General features: G+C 35.8%; 1 protein-coding gene across 9 annotated transcripts in view; it reads left to right on the top strand.

The window, feature by feature from the left end:
• The first annotated feature begins 3325 nt into the window (after positions 1-3325).
• Positions 3326-19569, top strand: part of ODF2L (outer dense fiber of sperm tails 2 like) — a 52921-nt gene continuing 36677 nt past the window's right edge. For 5 of the 9 annotated variants that reach the window (XM_010388782.2, XM_010388780.2, XM_030913352.1 and 2 more), the window contains exons 1-7: positions 3326-3631; positions 12213-12384; positions 13713-13845; positions 14484-14609; positions 16087-16149; positions 16281-16352; positions 16948-17064. In XM_010388782.2, the coding sequence (XP_010387084.1) occupies positions 12272-12384; positions 13713-13845; positions 14484-14609; positions 16087-16149; positions 16281-16352; positions 16948-17064 (624 nt within the window). In that variant the 5' untranslated portion in view covers positions 3326-3631; positions 12213-12271. Of the gene's footprint in view, positions 3716-10660; positions 10730-12212; positions 12385-13712; positions 13846-14483; positions 14610-16086; positions 16150-16280; positions 16353-16947; positions 17065-19569 lie in introns of those variants that run through there. The other 4 variants (XM_030913349.1, XM_010388781.2, XM_030913350.1 and 1 more) reach the window with 4 other exon arrangements.

The raw sequence follows: 19569 nt of genomic DNA, 5'->3' as shown, positions 1-19569 counted from the left end.
ACATACTCCTAGCTAAGAAAAATGAAACCATATGCTAATAAAATGCCTTTTAAAGAATGCTTATAGCAGCCTTATTCATAATAGCTAAAAGCTGCAAACAACCTAAATATCTATCAACAGGAGCACTAATAAGCAAATTGTGGTACATTTACATAATGAAATACTACTATATAGTAGGCTGTTCTTACAGTTTTAGTTTCTAAAATCTCTTGATTTTAGAGGATTGAATTAAAAGGATTTAGGGAAGGGGGTAATGAAGAGAGGTTGATTAATGAGTGCAGACATACAGTTAGATAGAAGAAATAAGATCTGACCTGGGAGAAGGCTTTCATACCAAAAAAAGTGCAAGATTTTGCTTATTTATATTGGCAGAAGCCTATGGAAAATAATGAATTCCAAGTGTGGCAGACCAGGGATGAAGGAATATTTTGATGTGTCCAAGATACGAATATGAATATATTTACCAGAGACCATAATTCACTGTGCTTGCTTTGAACATCTGGGAGTGGCTGTCAAGGTTTGCTCAGTTGGTTGGTTGAAACTAAATACAGTTGAGATTTTAGAAATGTCTTGATTTTAGACGACTGAATTAAAAGACTTAGGGAATGGGGTTATGAAGAGAGGTTGATTAATGAGTGCAGACATACAGTTAGATAGAAGAAATAAGACTCAGTGTTTGACAGATAAGTAGGGTGACTATAGTTAACAATAATCTATTGTATATTTCAAAATAACTAGAAGAGAACAATTTGAATGTTCATAGCATAAAGATAAATATTTAAGGTGATGGATATCCTGACTATCCTGATTTGATCTTTACACATTACACATTCATATAAATGTATCCAATTATCACATGTACCCTGAAAATATGTACATCTAGTATGTATCAATTTTTAAAGAAGACTTAGGGAATAGTACTGTAGGAATAGATTTATCATGTGTGATGCAGTCATCTCCTTTCAAAGGTGTTCTGAGAGGGCCAAAGGACCTTCTTTTTACTAAAGCATTGAGAAAATATAGGGAATGCCAGAATCCTTTAAAAGCTCTGTAGCTGCTATTCTATAAGCCTGGGGACGAAGATGCTGCCATTGCATGAAACCCCTAATTTTCTAATGGAAATAGTAAGATCCCAAAGTGATAGAGGACAGGTGATACTACTGAGCCATCAGAGATGAGATACCTGTTGTTACCATGATACCAGCAGGACGTATCATGTTGTTTGACTAAGGGGGGATCTTTAGGAGTTGATAATTAATCAGTGTCCCTATAATTGAAATGGATAGTCTACTAAGATTCCACTTAATTTGTACAGCAAAAAATTTACCAGAACTAATGAAGAGACCTGAATGTCATAACCTTAAAGGAGATTTACAGCATCTTGACATTGGCTTTTTGACTCATGGCTATTATAATGGGAAGACAAAGGGGAAGCCTTTCGAACTGCCCCTATCTACTAAAAGATTAAACCAAAGGCAATACCATACTCCTAGGGGAATTCCAGTGATTAGTGGCACTATTAAAGAGTGCAAAGACGTAAAGGTGGTGATTCTCCATCACACTTTCATTTAACCTTCTGTTTGTCCTCTGCAAACAGAAGGTTATCTAAAATATTGCTTTTTAATTTTGAAGTATTATTTGTATTCAAGTATCTTTATTCTATTTCATTGTTTGCTATTTTTACATTCTAGTCCCTATTTGTTGCCATGAAGGTAGAAATCACAATTTCTACCCAACTGTAGTGTTGCATCCTACACACAAATGTACTTTAGTGAGCTCATATGTTTACATTTATGTATCATCTATGGCTATTTTTGGTACAACAATGGCAGAGATAAATACTATCACAGAGACCATATGACTTGAAAAATCTATTAATAAAATACTATCTGGCTATATTAGCCCATTTTCATACTGCTATAAAGAATTGCCCGAGACTGGATACTTTTAAAGGAAAGGGGTTTAATAGTTCACAGACTCACAGTTCAACGTTGCTGGGGAGGCCTCAGGAAACTTACAATCATGGAGGAAGGTGAAGGGGAAGCAGGGCACCTTCTTAGTAAGTCAGCAGTAAGGAGAAGTGCCCGGTGGAGGGGAAGAGCCCCTTACAAAACCATCTGATCGCTTGAGAACTCACTGGCACGAGAACAGCATGGGGTAAACTGCCCCCATGATTCAATTACCTTCACCTGGTCTCTTTCTTGACCCATGAGGATTATGGGGATTACAACTGAAGATGGGATGTGGTTGGGGACTCAAAGCCTAACCATATTACTGGCCCTTTACTGAAAATGTATTAATTCTGTCTCCCGCTTTAAATTATTAAAAGGGACAATTACAGTAGTGGGGGAAAAGCATTGCTGGAGTGCTTGAGTGAAACCAATTATTAGGTAGCAGTATGCCACGGTTACGGCTCAGTTGACAGTTGCTCTACCTGTGAACTTCCTATGTTGGTGTACGATTCTAAACATGAATATTACGTAGAGGCGTTGAATGAAGATTTTTTCCGAATTAAATCTTGCTTTGCTTCTTCAGGACTTCAAAAACCAGACCAGCTGGCTATAGCGCAGATACGAAAGACTTTGAGACCTTGAAGTCACCTTGGAGAACATCATCAGGCTCCCTCATTTAACGGGAAAAAACCTGAGGCCTAGGGAGGCATCTCAGCTAAAAATACCACTATACATTTAAAAGGAGGTTTCTTCCGGTCGCAGTTGCCTTCACGTTTTCAGATCTTCCCTTTAAAAAGCGAAAGCAGGCCGGGCGCGGTGGCTCACGCCTGTAATCCCAGCACTTTGGGACGCCAAGACGGGCGGATCACGAGGTCAGGAAATCGAGACCATCCTGGCTAACACGGTGAAACCCCGTCTCTACTAAAACTACAAAAAAAAAAAAAAAAAAAAAAAAATTAGCCGGGCATGGTGGCGGGCGCCTCTAGTCCCAGCTACAGGGGAGGCTGAGGCAGGAGAATGGCGTGAACTCGGGGGGCGGAGCTTGCAGCGAGCCAAGATCGCGCCACTGCACTCCAGCCTGGGCGACAGAGCGAGACTCCGTCTCAAAAAAAAAAGCAGAACACATACAGGCCACGCGCCAGAAAACTCGGAATTGGCTTTATTTTTCTAGTTGGGCTCAGTTATGATTTTCGGTAATGTACACAAGTGCCCTCCTTTTCCAGAAACAAACGCTTAAAAAAAAAAAGCTTACCGAGACACAAGTATAGACAAGAAGCTCCCCTCCCTCACCCTCGCCAATAGCTACAGGCGCTGCCCGCCGTCCCTAACCCGGACCAATCCGCAGCCTGCTGCGGGCCTGACGGGAGGGGCGGGGCCGCCGTTGCCAGAGAAGCCACTAGCCGGTTACTAGCTGAGCTTTTGTTCCACTTGAGAGGGCATTCTTCCGCGGCAAGCAGGTCTAGGAATTCGCCTGCTTCCCACCTCGCGTCCCTTGCCTTCCTTCCTACTCTACCCACTGTGGTGCCCCCTGCGTCCCGCTCCCTCCTAGCCAACCCAGAGCACAGGAAGGATTGCCAGGGTTTCCACTGCAGCAGCCGTGGTGCCTCTGACCCTTTTTATAGCGCGACGACGGCTTGCTGACGTCACGACGACGTGCGGACGCAGCGGCGGGGGCGTAGGTACGCCTTTTGGGTTGGGGACGACTTTGTGGGGAGCAAAGCTGTTGCTGGGCGTTTACCGTGGGCGCCCCTGGAGGTCTGGAGGTGAGGGCAGTGGTGGGTCCCGGAAATAAAAGGCCTTCGCGCCCACCCAGCCCCCTCCGCGTAAACCCTCCACCTCCCTCAGGCTACCTGGCCTGGGAAAAGGGCGGCGAGACTCGCTCTTAGGAAGGGTGTGGTCCCTGGGACATCAGGGCAGATGTTAGCGTGAGGTGGGCTTGTCCAGAACCAAGTCCTGACCGAGCCGTTCCTGGATATGATTGCGTTTCTTTCAGAAATAGTGATCTCTTAATCACTAGGCTGGCTTTTAAGCGCCTCTCATGTTATGTATCAGATTGTGGGAAGCCCTGGGGGCTTCGTAAGTGAGGCATATTCCAGGAATCCTCTAGGTCCCAGCACCTATAGGCGACCCCTGTAGTGCGGGATTGGCCTAGGGTCGTGGAGAGTGCTAAAGGCCGACTTGTGTTCAGTCCCAGCTCTGCCACTGAACCCGCTGTGTGGCCTTGTCTAGGTCACTTAACCTTCCTGGCTTCCTTACTGATAACTGTAAAATGGAGACAGTAATCATCACTTTGGGGTGGTTGTAATACGAGAATAAGCGCAGGGCCATTAAGGTGGCACCGAATGTGGGTGGTTAGTGAGTGGTGGTGCTTGTTGTTTACTGAGAATAACCATACTGGGGCTGCTGTTGGGGATAAAGTCTATTTTGAAGACAGTTTCGTCATCACACAACGCATAGTACGGTTTCAAGTGTTTTTGAATGAATGAGGTTCTTGGAGTTTTAAGTGCAACTTAGTTATGGTTAGAGAAACCGCAGAAAACCTGTCTGCTTTTGAAATTAGTTTGATGTTCCGCTTATAGTAAGAATGGCATGATCTTGTTTATGATCTGCTTTTTGCCTCTCTTTTTCATCTTCTAATTTCACAATGGATGTGTATTTATAATGTAGTTTTTCTATCCTAAAAGTTCCCTGTGACAAACTAAAGAACAACAGAATTTAGTGATCTGGTCGCGGTGTGCTCTCCCTCTTTAGAATTGTAGTCTGTGCTTTTAGGTAGCTCAGTCTTTATTCATTACTCATTTCCTTCATTTCCTTGTGCAGAACAGTCTTCATCTTTTGAATCTAAATTGAATTTATGAGTATTAAAACCTGACTGAATTAAGGCAAGTTTGTGTGTTACTTTTTGCTTTGTAGATTTTTATATTTATGTGTTAGTATCTCATGACTTTTTTTTTTTTTTTTTTTTGAGATGGAGTCTTGCTCTGTCGCAGTGGAGTGCAGTGGCACGATCTCGGCTCACTGCAGCCTTCGCCTCCCGGTTCAAGTGCTTCTCCTGCCTCATCCTCTCGAGTAGTCGGGACTACAGGCGCCCACCACCAGGCCTCGGCTACTTTTTGTATTTTTAGTAGGAACGGGGTTTCACCATCTCATGGCTTTTAATTCAAAGCTAAGTTCCACCAATTCCTTACTTGTAACCTTGGGCAAGCTATTTAACCCTTCTAAGATTTAATTTCCTTATTTATAGCTTTTTAATAGCAACCTTGTGAAGCTTTTGTGAGATGTTTATAAGGTCAGTCAGTGCTCTGCTCAGTAAATGGCAACAGCTGTCATGTTGAAGAAAAGGATTATGCTTTATGTTTATCTGGTAAAGGATGGTGGCTTTATTTGGGATTAGACAGTATTCTGAACATCTTTGGCCCAGCCTTTTTCCAGGTAATTGGGCTCTATATGGACACTCAGAAGTGTCCGAGTTTAAACAATAAATAATTTAGTCACCTTAACTTATATTTGAGAACCTAATCTATGCTCTCCACCGTGTTAGGTAGTTTTTTAGGGCAGACAGTGATGCTTATATTTGTCCTTACAGTTAATAGCAAGTTTAAAAGAAAACTAAAATATGAGCATTTATGGAGCAATTTAATTCTAAACTATAGGATTCTGAAAATACCTTTTTAAAGAGTTCTTGGTGGGCTGGAGAAATCAGGGCAACACTTTGAGAAGGAAATGGGATGTTGGCTTTGAAGTACATGCCGTGTTTACAGACCAGTCACTCTTGCTGTCAACTCTTCTGCCTATATTATCCAATCTGCAGCCCATCTTTTAAATATACATCCTTCTTTATTCATTGGAGAAAGTCATTGGTGAATTAGTTATCTAATCTAATCTCTCTAGATCAGAAAGTGTTTTTTCCACTTTGGTAGCTTTTACCCGTAAGATTTATTTTCCAGCTTTTTGCCTGTTTCCAAGCTTCCTGTCCTTTTTTCCCCCCCATACTATTACCTCTCTAGTAAACTTTTGTCTAGAGTCCAGAATAATAAGGGGAAAAAACAGCATTCCTGTATCTACTTTGTGTTCCTTGCTGAATATTTCATGGTGACTTTTTTCAGTGGAAGCTGTGTTTGAAGCCAGTGGAAGTTAGTTTTCTAAGAATTCCTGTTTGGCAAAACAAAATCTGCAGGATTCGTATGCTATTCTCTTTAGAGAGATTGCTTTAAAATATGTATTTGTCTGAAGTTGGTTAGTTTACTTAGTCTGATCTAGGTGTTATGGAAGGTCATGTACCATGATTTTCCTTTTTCTCTGGCCATGGCTAGCATCATGGTCCCTGAACAGTTATCCCCAAATGCTTGCTGTTGGCCAAAATGGAACATAGTTTAGTGAATGTAGCTGGATCAGCATAGCCTACGAGCACTCCTGGAAAAGACTTTAAGTACATGTCCTCTTGGCAGTAGACTGACAAAATTGTCTCTGTATAGGAAATTTAAATCTTTAAACATTTTAAAATATTTTAAAATTGCTCATCTTTAAGGATTTTTAAATGGTTTTTAAAAATTTTTTATTTCCATAGATTTTTTGGAAACAGGTGGTGTTTGGTTACATGAGTAAGTTCTTGAGTGGTGATTTGTGAGATTTTGGTGCACCCATTCCTGAGCAGTGTACACTGAATCCAATTTGTAGTCTTTTATCACTCACCCCCTTCCCACCCTTTCACATTGAGTCCCCAAAGTCCACTGATTCATTCTTATGCCTTTGCATCCTCATAGCTTAGCTCCCACTTATGAGTGAGAACATACGATGTTTGCTTTTCTATTGCTGAGTTACTTCACTTAGAGTAAGTCTTCTATTCCATCCATGTTGCTGTGAATGCCATTAATTTATTCCTTTTTATGGCTGAGTAGTATTCTATCATATATATGTGTATCACAGTTTTTTTACTCATTGATTGATGGACATTGTGTTGCTATAAACATGCATGTGCAAGTATCTTTTCCATATAATGACTTCTTTTCCTCTGGGTAGATGCTTAGTAGTGGGATTGCTGGATCAAATGGTAGCTCTACTATTAGTTCTTTAAGGAATCTCCACACTGTTTTCCACAGTGGTTGTACTAGTTTACATTCCCACCAACAGTGTAGAAGTGTTCCCTTTTCACCACATCCATGCCAACATCTGTTACTATTTTTTGATTATGGCTGTGCTTGCAGGAGTAACGTGGTATCACATTGTGGTTTTAATTTGCATTTCCCTGATGTGATGTTAAGCATTTTTTTTGTGTTTCTTGGCCATTTATATATATTCTTTTAAGAATTGTCTATTCATGTCCTTAGCCCACTTTTTGATGGGATTGTTTGTTTTTTTTCTTGCTAATTTGAGTTCATTGTAGGTTTTGGATATTAGTCTTTTGTCAGATGTATAGATTGTGAAGATTTTCTCCCACTCTGTGGGTTGTCTGTTTACTCTGCTGACTATTCCTTTTGCCATGCAAGAGCTCTTTAGTTTAATTAAGTCTCAGTTATTTATCTTTATTTTTATTGAATTTATTTTTGGGTTCTTGGTCATGAAATTTTTGCCTAAGCCAATATCTAGAAGGGTTTTTCTGATGTTATCTTCCAGAATTTTATAGTTTCAAGTCTTAGATTTATATAGTTTCAGGCCTAGATTTAAGTCTTTGATCCATCTTGAGTTGATTTTTGTGTAAGGTGAGAGATGAGGATCCAATTTCATTCTCCTACATGTGGCTTGCCAGTTATCCCAGCACCATTTGTTGAATAGGGTGTCTTTTCCCCACTTTATGTTTTCGCTTGCTTTGTCAAGTATCAGTTGGCTGTAAGTATTTGGGTTTATATCTGGGTTCTCTATTCTGTTCCATTGGTCTATGGGCCTATTTTTATACCAGTACCATGCTGTTTTGGTGACTGTGGCCTTGTAGTATAGTTTGAAATTGGGTAATGTGATGTCTTTTCACCTAGTCTTGCTTTGGCTATGTGGGCCCTTTTTAGTTCCATGTGAATTTCAGGATTGTTTTTTCCAGTTCTGTTAAGAATGATGATGGTATTTTGATGCGAATTGCATTTAAATTATAGATTGTTTTTGGCAGTATGGCCCTTTTCACAATGTTGTTTTGACCCATCCATGAGCATGGGATGTGTTTCCATTTGTTTTTGTCATCTATGATTTCTTTCAGCAGTGTTTTATAGTTTTCCTTGTACAGATCTTTCATCTCCTTGGTTAGGTATATTCCTAAGTATTTTACTTTATTTTGTTTTGTTTTTGCAGCTATTATAAAAGTGGTTGAGTTCTTGATTTGATTACCAGCTTGGTCACTGTTGGTGTATAGCAGTGCTACTGATTTGTGTACATTAATTTTGTATCCTGAAACTGCTGAATTTATCAGTTCTAGGAGCTTTTTGGAGGAGTCTTTAGGGTTCTCTAAATATAGAATCATACCATCAGCAAACAGCAACAGTTTGACTTCCTCTTTACCAATTTGGATGCCCTTTCTTTCTTTCTCTTCTCCGATTGCTCTGGCTAGGACTTCCAGTACTATGTTGAATACAAGTGGTGAGAGTGGGCATCTTTGTCTTGTTTCAGTTCTCAGAGGGAATGCTTTCAACTTTTCCCCATTTAGTATTATGTTGGCTATGGGTTTGTCATAGATGACTTTTGAGGTATGTCCCTTGTATGCTGATTTTGCTGGGGGTTTTAATCATAAAGTGATGCTGGATTTTGTCAAATGCTTTTTCTGCATCTATTGAGATGATCATGTGATTTTTGTTTTTAATTCTGTTTATGTGGTGTATCACATTTATTGACTTGTGGGTGTTAAACCATCCCTGCATCCCTGGTATGAAATCCACTTGATCATGGTGGATTATCTTTTTGATATGTTGTTGGATTTGGTTAGCTAGTCTTTTGTTAAGGTTTTTTTTTTTTTTTTTTTTTTTTTTTTTTTTTGAGATGGAATCTCGCTCTGTTGCCAGGCTGGAGTGCAGTGGCACGATCTTGACCCACTGCAACCTCTGCCTCCCGGGTTCAAGCACTTCTCTGCCTCAGCCTCCTGAATAGCTGGGATTACAGGATGCCCGGCTAATTTTTGTATTTTTAGTAGAGACAGGGTTTCACCATCTTCACCAGACTGGTCTTGAACTCCTGACCTCGTGATCCACCCACCTTGGCCTCCCAAAGTGCTGGGATTACAGGTGTGAGCCACCACGCCCGACCTTTTAAGAATTCTTGCATCTATGTTCATTAGGGATGTTGGTCTATAGTTTTCTTTTTTGGTTATGTCCTTTCCTGGTGTTGGTATTAGGGTGACACTGGTTTCATAGAATGATTTAGGGAGGATTCTCTCTTTCTGTATCTTGTGGAATAGTGCCAATAGGATTGGTACCAATTCTTCTTTGAATGTCTGGTAGAATTCAGCTGTGAATCTGTCTGGTTCTGGACTTTTTTTGTTGTTGGTAATTTAAAAAATACTGTTTCAGTCTCACTGCTTGTTAATGGGCTGTTCAGGGTTTCTAATTCTTCCTGATCTAAGCTAGGAGGGTTGTATCCAGGAATTTATCCATCTCCTCTAGGGTTTCTAGTTTATGTGTGTAAAGGTGTTCATAGTAGCCTGAGTGATCTTTTGTATTTCTGTGGTGTCAGTTGTAATATCTCCTGTTTCATTTCTAATTGAGCTTATTTGAATCTTTTCCCTTCTTGATTAATCTTGCTAATGGTCTATCAATTTTATTTATCTTTTCAAAGGACCAGCTTTTTGTTTCATTTATCTTTTGTATTTTTGTTTCCAGTTTCATTTTGTTCTGCTCTGATCTTGGTTATTTCCTGTCTTCTGTTGGGTTTGGGTTTGTTTTGTTCTTGTTTCTCTAGTTTCTTGAGATATGACCTTACATTTTCTGTTTGTGTTCTTTCAGACTTTTTGATGTAGGCATTTAAGGCTATGAACCTTTTTCTTAGCACCACCTTTGCTGTATCCCAGAGGTTTTGATAGATTGTGTCACTCTTATCGTTCAGTTTGAAGAATTTTTAAGTTATCTTTAAAAGGATTTGATCATTAAACATGTATACAGAATATGTGTCTTTGTTTCACCCACCACTGACAAGTTGTACAAAAGTACAATACATTTGTCAGTTAACAGTATATTCCACATTACTAAAAACATCTTATTGTGAAATATCTGCTTTTCTATACAAGAATACATTTGATCCAATAAAACGATAGCATTTCTTATAAAGTAGGACTTTTTATGCTAAAGAAAATTACTACATTTTTGTTCAACATATTTTTTGTTATACAGTTATCACAACACAAAAGCAGTGGAGTGCCTTGGAATCTGAACAATATTTATCCTGGAGAAGATGATTGTTGACAATTTTCATGGAAATACCTGAGACAAATAGTTCTCTTTCTTGTGTGTTGAGAAATCAGTAATGTAGATTCCATTTTAGAATGTTAGGTAGAAAGTCATTCTGAATTCCTATTTTTACAGTGTTGATTTTATTATTTATTTGTTTACCCTTTAAGATAAGTGGCAGTTACCAATTATAGGTGATGAAGCAGAAAAATTTTATCACTTTATTTTATGATAAAACTTTTAGAAAAGTTGTGTATAAAATACCGATACCAAACTAGTCTTATCTTGTAAAATATTTTTTACAAATTGAAAATTTCTGTCTTCTTAGATTGTTTTTTAAACCTTTATTGCAAATATAGGAACCGTTTTTCTTTTAATGATCCCTGAAAAGACAAATCAAGGGGTGAATTTGAAAAAAAGGTAAACAGTCTTTAGTCATTATATTCTTTAAGAGCTCTAAGCCTTAAGTGTTTTCCTTCAATTTTTGCTTAGCTTTTACGAGGCTTGTAGGTGCTGAGGATTGAAATATAAAAAAGACATTCTTTCTTGAGATTCCAGTCCACAGAGAGACAAATATGACAAATATTTAAACAAGTGAAGGGTTGGTACCAGTTGCTTTCTGTATGGGATAGCTATTGCAACTGAACGAATTAGTAGATGATGGTTCTCTTGATTGCAGTGACTTATCCCGAGCATATTCTTAACTTTTAGGTTTGGTTTTTTATTTGATTTTGTATACTTGTAATTCTTCTAGTCTATAGATAGCTCAAAATATTGTTATACCCTTGTAATAGATGTTGCATATTTGCAGCATTCAAGGGAATCATCCTAGACTAAGTTGGTTACTTAGCAGTTCCTTTTGAACTTTACTTTCTAGTATTTAAAAAATATGACCTTACTTCATTGGCCTGTTTCCTAAATATTTGTCTCTACAGTATATAGGACATTCAGATAAAATATGTACATTTTATGGACACTTTGGAAGGTTTCTGAATGGCTAATATAAATAATCTTCAACCTGTAATTTCACTTCTTCTCTTAAGTGTTAAAAATTCTTGAATATAATGTGTTTTGTAATACAGACATACAAAACTAAATTACAAGAGGTAAATATCTGAAAAAAATGTAGAAAACCTTGAATATTACCTTTGATTTTGTGTAAACATAAAATGAAGTCAGGGAACACATTACCATGTATGGTTAGAGTTGGGAAAACAGAGCCTTAATGGTTGCCAAAGCTCTAACTCATTACTTCAATTGGAGTAGTTTTGAGGAAATTCTTAAATATTCACATTTTTAAAGTGACATCTACAGGTGTGAGTAAAAACAATTACATTAGTAAAATTTGGAAGTAATGTCTGTCTGTTCTTTTCATTATCACCAATATTCTAGATTGAGTTGGGAATAGGAGTAAGTGAATTTACTTTTGAAAAGTCTGCTTGCAATTGAATATCTTATCCTTTGTAGCTATTGTTGCCAAGTCTTTGAAAAGTTAAATTTCTACAGATTTAGGCATAAATAACATACATTTCTTATGGCATGGGCCTAATAAGACAGACTATAGGTAACCCATGGTTTTTATATTTGTTTTATAGTCCTGCTGGGTTCAAATATTGTAATACTTCAAGAAATAGACTAATAAAGATTTTGACACTGTTGTGATTATTTAGGAATTATCAGGCCTTTTGGAAACAGTGTATGGAAATTGGCCATTGTTGAGTGGTTGTGCTATGCAATTTTGATACAATTTTGAATTAGTATCACAATGAGTAGCAGTTATACTTTTTATTTTGTCTTTGAAATGTTATTGTTTTACACATTCTTATGACCTTTATTTTTTATGAGAGAGTAATGACAAAAAAATCTCTATTGACATAAATTTAATAACTAAAATATTTCCTAGGTGTCAGCTTATGTGGAGAAGTTGCTGTGAAGCCACCTGTAAATCCATTTACTGAATTTATGGAGACGGCTATAAATGATGGAAGTCATTCAGAAGAACTCTTTTCCCATCTTAAAACTATATCAGAGAAAGAAGATTTACCACGGTGTACCAGTGAAAGTCATCTCAGCTGGTATTCTCATCAGTATCAGGGGAAATCTAAATTTCCGATTTCAGGATTTCCTGTTTTGTCCATAATATAAATTATTTGAATCAAATACAGCATTCTTTTAAGAGTATCTTTTTCAAATCTAGTATTTATTTATTAAAATATATTTAATCTGATTACAAAGGTACTCATCTAGCAGAATTCAGCTAGTTTTTTTGAATCTTAATGAAAGCAATTAAAAATGAAAACCTGGCTGGGCTCAATGGCTCATACCTATAATCTCAGCACTTTGGGAGGATGAGGCAGGTGGATCACTTGAGGTCAGGAGTTCAAGATCAGCCTGGCCAACATGCTGAAACCCCATCTCTAGTGCAAAAATGCAAAAATTAGCCAGATGTGGTAGCGTGTGCCTGTTGTGCCAGCTACTTGGAAGGCTGCGGTAGAAGAATCACTTGAACCCAGGAGGTGGAGGTTGTGGTTACGGTGAGCTGAGATAGCACCACTACACTCCTGGGTGACAGAGCCTGGGTGACAGAGCGAGACTCCATCTCAAAAAAGAAAAAGAAAAAAAAAATGAAAACCTCATCTGTTAAGAATTTGCAAAATAAAGCTATTTAAGATAAATGAAAATGTAATAATATGTGATATCAGAAATGTAATTAATGCTTGTGAAATCACTGTCATTTGGTATATTACTATATAGCAAATACTTGTCATACTTCTTTAGAGTGGGGAATACACTTGTTATTTACATGAAATATTGCCCCCCTGCCAAGTGGCAATCTTAGTATACCATTACTGTCAGTATGGATAGCTTAGTCCAGCTTCTGCTTTAACTTGTTATAAATGAAACTAATATTTTATCATCTATAATCATACTTGACTTTCTGCCTGTGGTTTTTAATAAAGGACAGGTGTCATTTATAGATAGAATGTTCTTAGGCTTCCTACTTTAAGCCAGTTGTACTTAACACATATTTTTGACATAGCCTCTAGGATGCCATCAGTTGTTAATGAGCCGTTATGTTTTACAAAGAAAGAGAAAAGCTGCCAATTAAAGAGTTTCCATATCACTTGGAATTTTATTTATAAATATTGAAAATGCTCCTTCAAACTTAACTATACATGTATCTTTAACCCAAATAACTTTTGTGATTACATACAAGTAAAATATAAGTAAAATAAGGTATTCTTAAAATTTGCTTACACTCAAAGTCTAAGTTTCGAGCTACTTTTGGACTAAAAGTTGTCCTTGCTAATAAGAGTACTGTATATGTGATATGGCATTTCTAAGTAGCATCTTTAAATGAAGTTGAATTTAACTTAAATTTTGTATGTGCATTTGTAATTAGCCTGAAGCAGGACATCCTAAATGAAAAGACTGAATTGGAAGCGACACTTAAGGAAGCGGAGTTGGTAACTCGTTCTATAGAATTACTTTTGCCACTATTTAAGGACACCATTGAAAAGATTAATTTTGAAAATGTGAGTGACTTATGAATATATAATAAAATGAAAAGCTAGTATATTACTCAGAATGTATTAACTGAGGTCTCATATCTTATGTAGGTATGCTCACATATGAGTATTTAATACCAAAAATGAGGGTTTATCAGAATTCTTTATTCCCGTGTCATTAACTACAATTCTTTTCCTGAAAGATAATCTCAGGCATACACCTGATAAGAGGCTAAGCTAGAAACAATATATTTTGGGTGCTTGAATTAACCGGAGTTGAACTAGAAAATCAGCTTTTCTGAAGAGCGAATTTAAAACTAAAATCTTATGAGAGGTGAAATGTATCTGTTTTCGATAGTATTATTTGGAATAGAGAACTATTTTTAAGTTCCAGCATATTAAAGTTTAAATTAGGGACAAACAATAGTTTATCTTCTATAACTTTTATATAAAAGCCTAAAATGCTTTTAGAATATAAGCTCTTATTTTGATTTCATTTTATTTTAATGTACTGTATAACAGATCCAATTTACAAATTTTGTAACATTATTACTATGCACAAAAGAATGATTTTGTTAGGAAAAAATATGTTTGATAGTATATTTTAGAGGGTTTTACTTAATGCTGTGTCTTAAAATGTGTATGTGGTTCTTGTAATTTGTCAGGCGAATCTTTCTGCATCGAATTTGAAGATTTCCGAACAGAAGGAAATATTAACAAAAGAATTAGACACTTTCAGAAGTGTAAAACTAGCTTTAGAACATCTTCTTAGAGAGCGAGACTACAAACAAGTAAGGGATTAACACTAAGCACTCATTTTAATAGTGATATTTCTCACTTGAAGGATACATTATTTTTAAACTGTAGAAATTATTGGTATATTTAAAATGGAAATAATTCTTTGAATTTTGTCAGTCATGAATCCCTACCTTTAATGTTTCATAAGTAGTTCTATATGAAAACCACATTTTTATAGAAAATGTATTTTTATTTTTCATCTCAAAAACTTTGTTATACTTAATTTAACTGATTCTAATAAAATATACACTTTTTGAGTTTGAACTCTTTGTACATTATATTTATATGTATGTAACGTATCTATGTATTCTTCATCTGGTAAAAGCTTTATTGAAATGGAATTCACATACCATACAGTTCTCCCATTTAAATTATAAAATTCAGTGGTTTTCATTGTATTCACAGAGTTGTGCAGCCATCACCACAGTCAATTTTAAAGCATTTTTATCACTCCAAAAAGGAAGCTTATACCCTTTAAATCACCTAAATTATTCTTCTGACTCCCTGTTGACTTTTTCCTATGATAATTTTTTTCAGAATTGTAAAAACTAATATTAGGTAATAGTTTTTGTAATTAAAAAGTTAACATGCTTATAGAAAATTTTGATAAGCAGAGAAATATTCTCTTGATCTCAGCACTTAGTGAAACATCACGATTAAGGACTGTTAATTTTATGTTGTGTATATTTTGCAGTCTTTTGTTTCTTTACTGTATATATGTTATGTGTGCATATATACGTGGTGTTTTAGAAAAATGGAGTAAAACTACTCTCTTTGTTTTGTAACTTGACTTTTATACTTAACACTATATTGTCAGTATTTTCTCATGTATTGAATATTTTTTGAATAGAAAGGAATCTTAACTCGAGTTCTTTGGACCCTTATGGATCCAAGGATGGCCTTTATGAAATCCATAAGCTCTCTGAAATTCCGTGTATAATTTTGTATTATATGTACATATATATGTGGTTTTGGGTGAAAAGAATTGATAACTGTTTCACATTCTAAAGCAGGAGTATGACTTTCAAAAATGAATAAATAGTCTTCTGTGGTCTCATTTAAAATGGCTACATAGAATTCTGTTACTGATTCACTGTAGTTCTTCAAGAGATTTCTTATTGCTAGAATTTAGATTGTTGATAATTTTTGCTTCTTTGTAAACAGCACTGTGTTGCATTCTATACTCTATACAAACTTCTTTTGTATAGAGAATTTTTGTGATTTTAGTGTCACTAACCTATACTTTCTGAAGCATTCTTTTGAGATCAATTTAGTAAATTAACTAATTTCATAAATTGCAGACCAAAAATAATTTGGAATACTTGAGCAAAAATCTTTTCAATGGTTAACTCTTTTAAAAATCTGAATTAAAGTCATATTAACTTATTGAGTAATGCTTATTCCACTTCCTACTTTTTTATATAGAGAAATATAATTTGTGATCACTGATTTATAACGTTCTTTTCTCAGACAGGAGACAATTTACCCAGCATGTTGCTAGAAAATTTAACTGATAATGAAAGTGAAAATACTGTAAGTCTTTCCACACTTACTTTTTGTCCATTCTTTCTGTCATTGTTATTTGCATGCTGCTTGGTTTTATAAAATTAGCCAATATTATCCAAGTTGTGAAATTTCTAATTCTTATTTTATATTTGCTCAAGAATCTTAAGAAGAAGGTATTTGAAAAGGAGGCCCATATCCAAGAACTTTCTTGTTTGTTTCAGACTGAAAAGGTAAGCAAAATTGGAGCTTTTGAGCTTAATTCATTATATTAATATTGACTTCTTTTTTTTTTTTTTTCCCATCCTGGCCCCAACTCCTCAGAAATAAACACAGAAAAGTGTTTTGAAATTCTAGATTATTTGGATATTTTACAGCTTTTACCTATCAAATATGACATCTTAATTTTATTAAGCTTTTTTAAGAGTTTTATGGTGTTTTGTCAGGATATTTGGCATAAATCACTTCATATAGGAACTGTTTTAAATTTGTATTGTATTTCAGTTGGGTGACAAATTAAGGAATGTTAGTCTTTGTAGGAGCATTTTAGGTATACCCATACCTTTATTTAGAAAGATAGATGGGAATTTTAAAAAAGAGATGATTATCAGGAGCCATTAAATAAAAAAGGTTGGGGGAAAGAACTTAGCCTTGGTTGGGCATGAAATACATTTGTAATAGGGGCGGCGGCAGTTTATGTAAAGTAATGCTTTGCTTTTTATCAGCTGTGTAGATTGTTTTTTAAATCAGGGTAAAATTAGAGGTGCTGGGCTGGGGATACAGCAAATAATATGGATTTTTTTGGTTTTCTCTTTCTCTTTGTTACAGGCAAATACTTTGAAAGCAAACCGTTTTTCTCAATCAGTAAAAGTAGTACATGAACGACTACAGATCCAAATTCATAAAAAGGAAGCCGAGAACGATAAGTTGAAAGAATACGTAAAGGTATAAATATATATATATCCATTTTAATAGCTTAAGTGATAAAATTAATGAAACACTATAAAGCCATTCCTTAGTTCTAGAATTTGGTGGTTTAAAATACACAGTTGTTGACATAGGAAATACATATTTAAGATAAATCTTATTATATGTGGCCTAACTAAAGGTTTGGGTCCAAATTTTATATTGGGTTCAATATAAAAATGCTGTCTCTGTTTAATACCAATCTAGGAAGGATTTATGGGATTGAATTACTTTAAAAATCGTTTCCACTTTATAATTAATTTATACTTACTGTGGAAAATTTATAGAAAATAAATTTAAATACACCAAAATCATTGTTAACATTTTGGTGTACATTATTTCAGTCTTTTTTCTCCGTCCCTACATACATACATACATCATACATACTTTCACAAGTTTAACAGTCAATACAAGGTTTATTTTTTGTTACTAATCATAATAATTTTAAAATCAGCCCAACTTTAATGTGCACAAAATTAAGTAATTCCCTTATTAAACAACTTTGTAGGAATATAATTAAGGGGAATTTTTTTGATTTAATTATTCTTTTGGAGTCAAAGTCGCTTTGAGATGAGAATTTGAGATGGCATAGCATACAATATAAGGTAACTTTTTTTTTTATTTCCAACAAAGGCAAAGAAGCAATATTCCCACCTTCAGAGGTTACAGAGACTCAAACTCCGTTGAGTGTGAGGACTTCTAAATTAGATTTCTGTTTGGTTTTGCAGTCCTGAATCATAGCAGATGTCTGCAGCCTGTAGCATGTTTCAAAACTGTACTCGAATTTGTGTGTGTGTGTCTGTTTCTTCCTTTAAAGGGACATTAAGTAGGTTTATGGGACATGTAAATTTTGTATGCTAGGGCACTGCAGATGAACTGGACTTGGTATTGCAGTGGTCTGTCATAGTAAATACAGGAGAGCACATGTGATTGAATACATCTGACGTGTGATTGAACGTATTAGGTAATCATCTTTCCCAATTTATCTTAAAGCATAGTGTTTAGTTTTTATAACCATGATAATTTGGAGAAAGAACATAAGGCTAAAATCCTAAAATTTTGCTTTGAAATTCTACTAATAATTTGAATTCAAATTCTTTTACCAAAATGCTACTGTTAAGAAATGATTAAAAGAAACTGAGTTTATGGATTTTTCTACATTTTCTCTCACAGACTTTTGGATTTAAGGCATTAAGTAATTAAGGGGTTCAGAATTTAGTTCTTTTTGACTTAGGTTTGACAGTGTTTTGTTTTCATTTTTTTTTTAAGAGTATGAATCCAATGATCTCAATTTGGCAACATCAATCTCAACTTTTTAGTGTTCAGTAATTTGTTGTATTGGGTCTTTTAAAAATTTACATTGTAAATCTCTGGGAACTATCCTGCAGATGCCTTGCACCAGTTTTTCTTTCTAGATCTTTGTGATGTAGCAATTAGAGTTAGAATATTTTCATATTTTCAGAAGAGATTGAGAATAATTGTCTGTATAAAATGTGACATGTATACAGACACTCCTTTGGAGATAGAAAAAGATAATCAACTTTATGTGTTCATTCATTTGGCAAATGACTTGAGAGGTTATTTTGAAATTATAAAAATAATTTGTCATTTCAGTATACTCCTTGATAGTGCCTAAGTGTGGGATTTGATAAATCTGGTGAGAAGATCGTGTCTGGAACCGTGTTCAAAAAGAAAATTTACTTTCTATGTTTAAAAGTCTTTTAACCTAAGACAGCAACTATTCATGGTGTGATGATGACACCGTGTGGACTTTTAGAGGAATGACAGCAGTGTTTCCTGTGGGATGTTCCTTTGTCTTTTTTTTTTTTTTGGCAGAGTCTTGCTCTGTCGCCCAGGCTGGAGTGCAGTGGCCGGATCTCAGCTCACTGCAAGCTCCGCCTCCCGGGTTCCCGCCATTCTCCTGCCTCAGCCTCCCAAGTAGCTGGGACTACAGGCGCCCGCCACCTCGCCCGGCTAGTTTTTTGTATTTTTTTTAGTAGAGATGGGGTTTCACTGTGTTCGCCAGGATGGTCTCGATCTCCTGACCTTGTGATCTGCCCGTCTCGGCCTCCAAAAGTGCTGGGATTACAGGCTTGAGCCACCGCGCCCGGCCTTCCTTTGTCTTATGTCGACTTACTGTACTGCTATTTTTCCCCAACTAGTTATGTTTTATGGGATTTTGTTTTTTTAAAACAATTTAAGAATGTATTGCTCCTTCTCTTAGTTTACTTAGTCACTCTTCAAAGAAATCAAATCTAAATCTTAATATATACTTCTTAATTTCAATTTTAGTGGCAGTTAAGAAACTTAGATTTTGGTGATTGTAGAGTTAAGTTGAAAAGTCCTAGGTTTAGCTTTTACTGTGACTCCTTTGCAATTTTTAAAAATTAAAATGGCTGTCTAAGGAATGGGAGACTAAAACTTAAATTCTGTAATAATTTCACATTTCAGTATTACACAGGTTTCAAAAATGTAAAAACATTA

Source organism: Rhinopithecus roxellana, chromosome 12 (assembly GCF_007565055.1).
Source record: "Rhinopithecus roxellana isolate Shanxi Qingling chromosome 12, ASM756505v1, whole genome shotgun sequence".
Taxonomy (NCBI): domain Eukaryota; kingdom Metazoa; phylum Chordata; class Mammalia; order Primates; family Cercopithecidae; genus Rhinopithecus; species Rhinopithecus roxellana.
The sequence above is the reverse complement of the archived record's forward strand: the minus strand, read 5'-3'. Positions and strand labels throughout refer to the sequence as shown.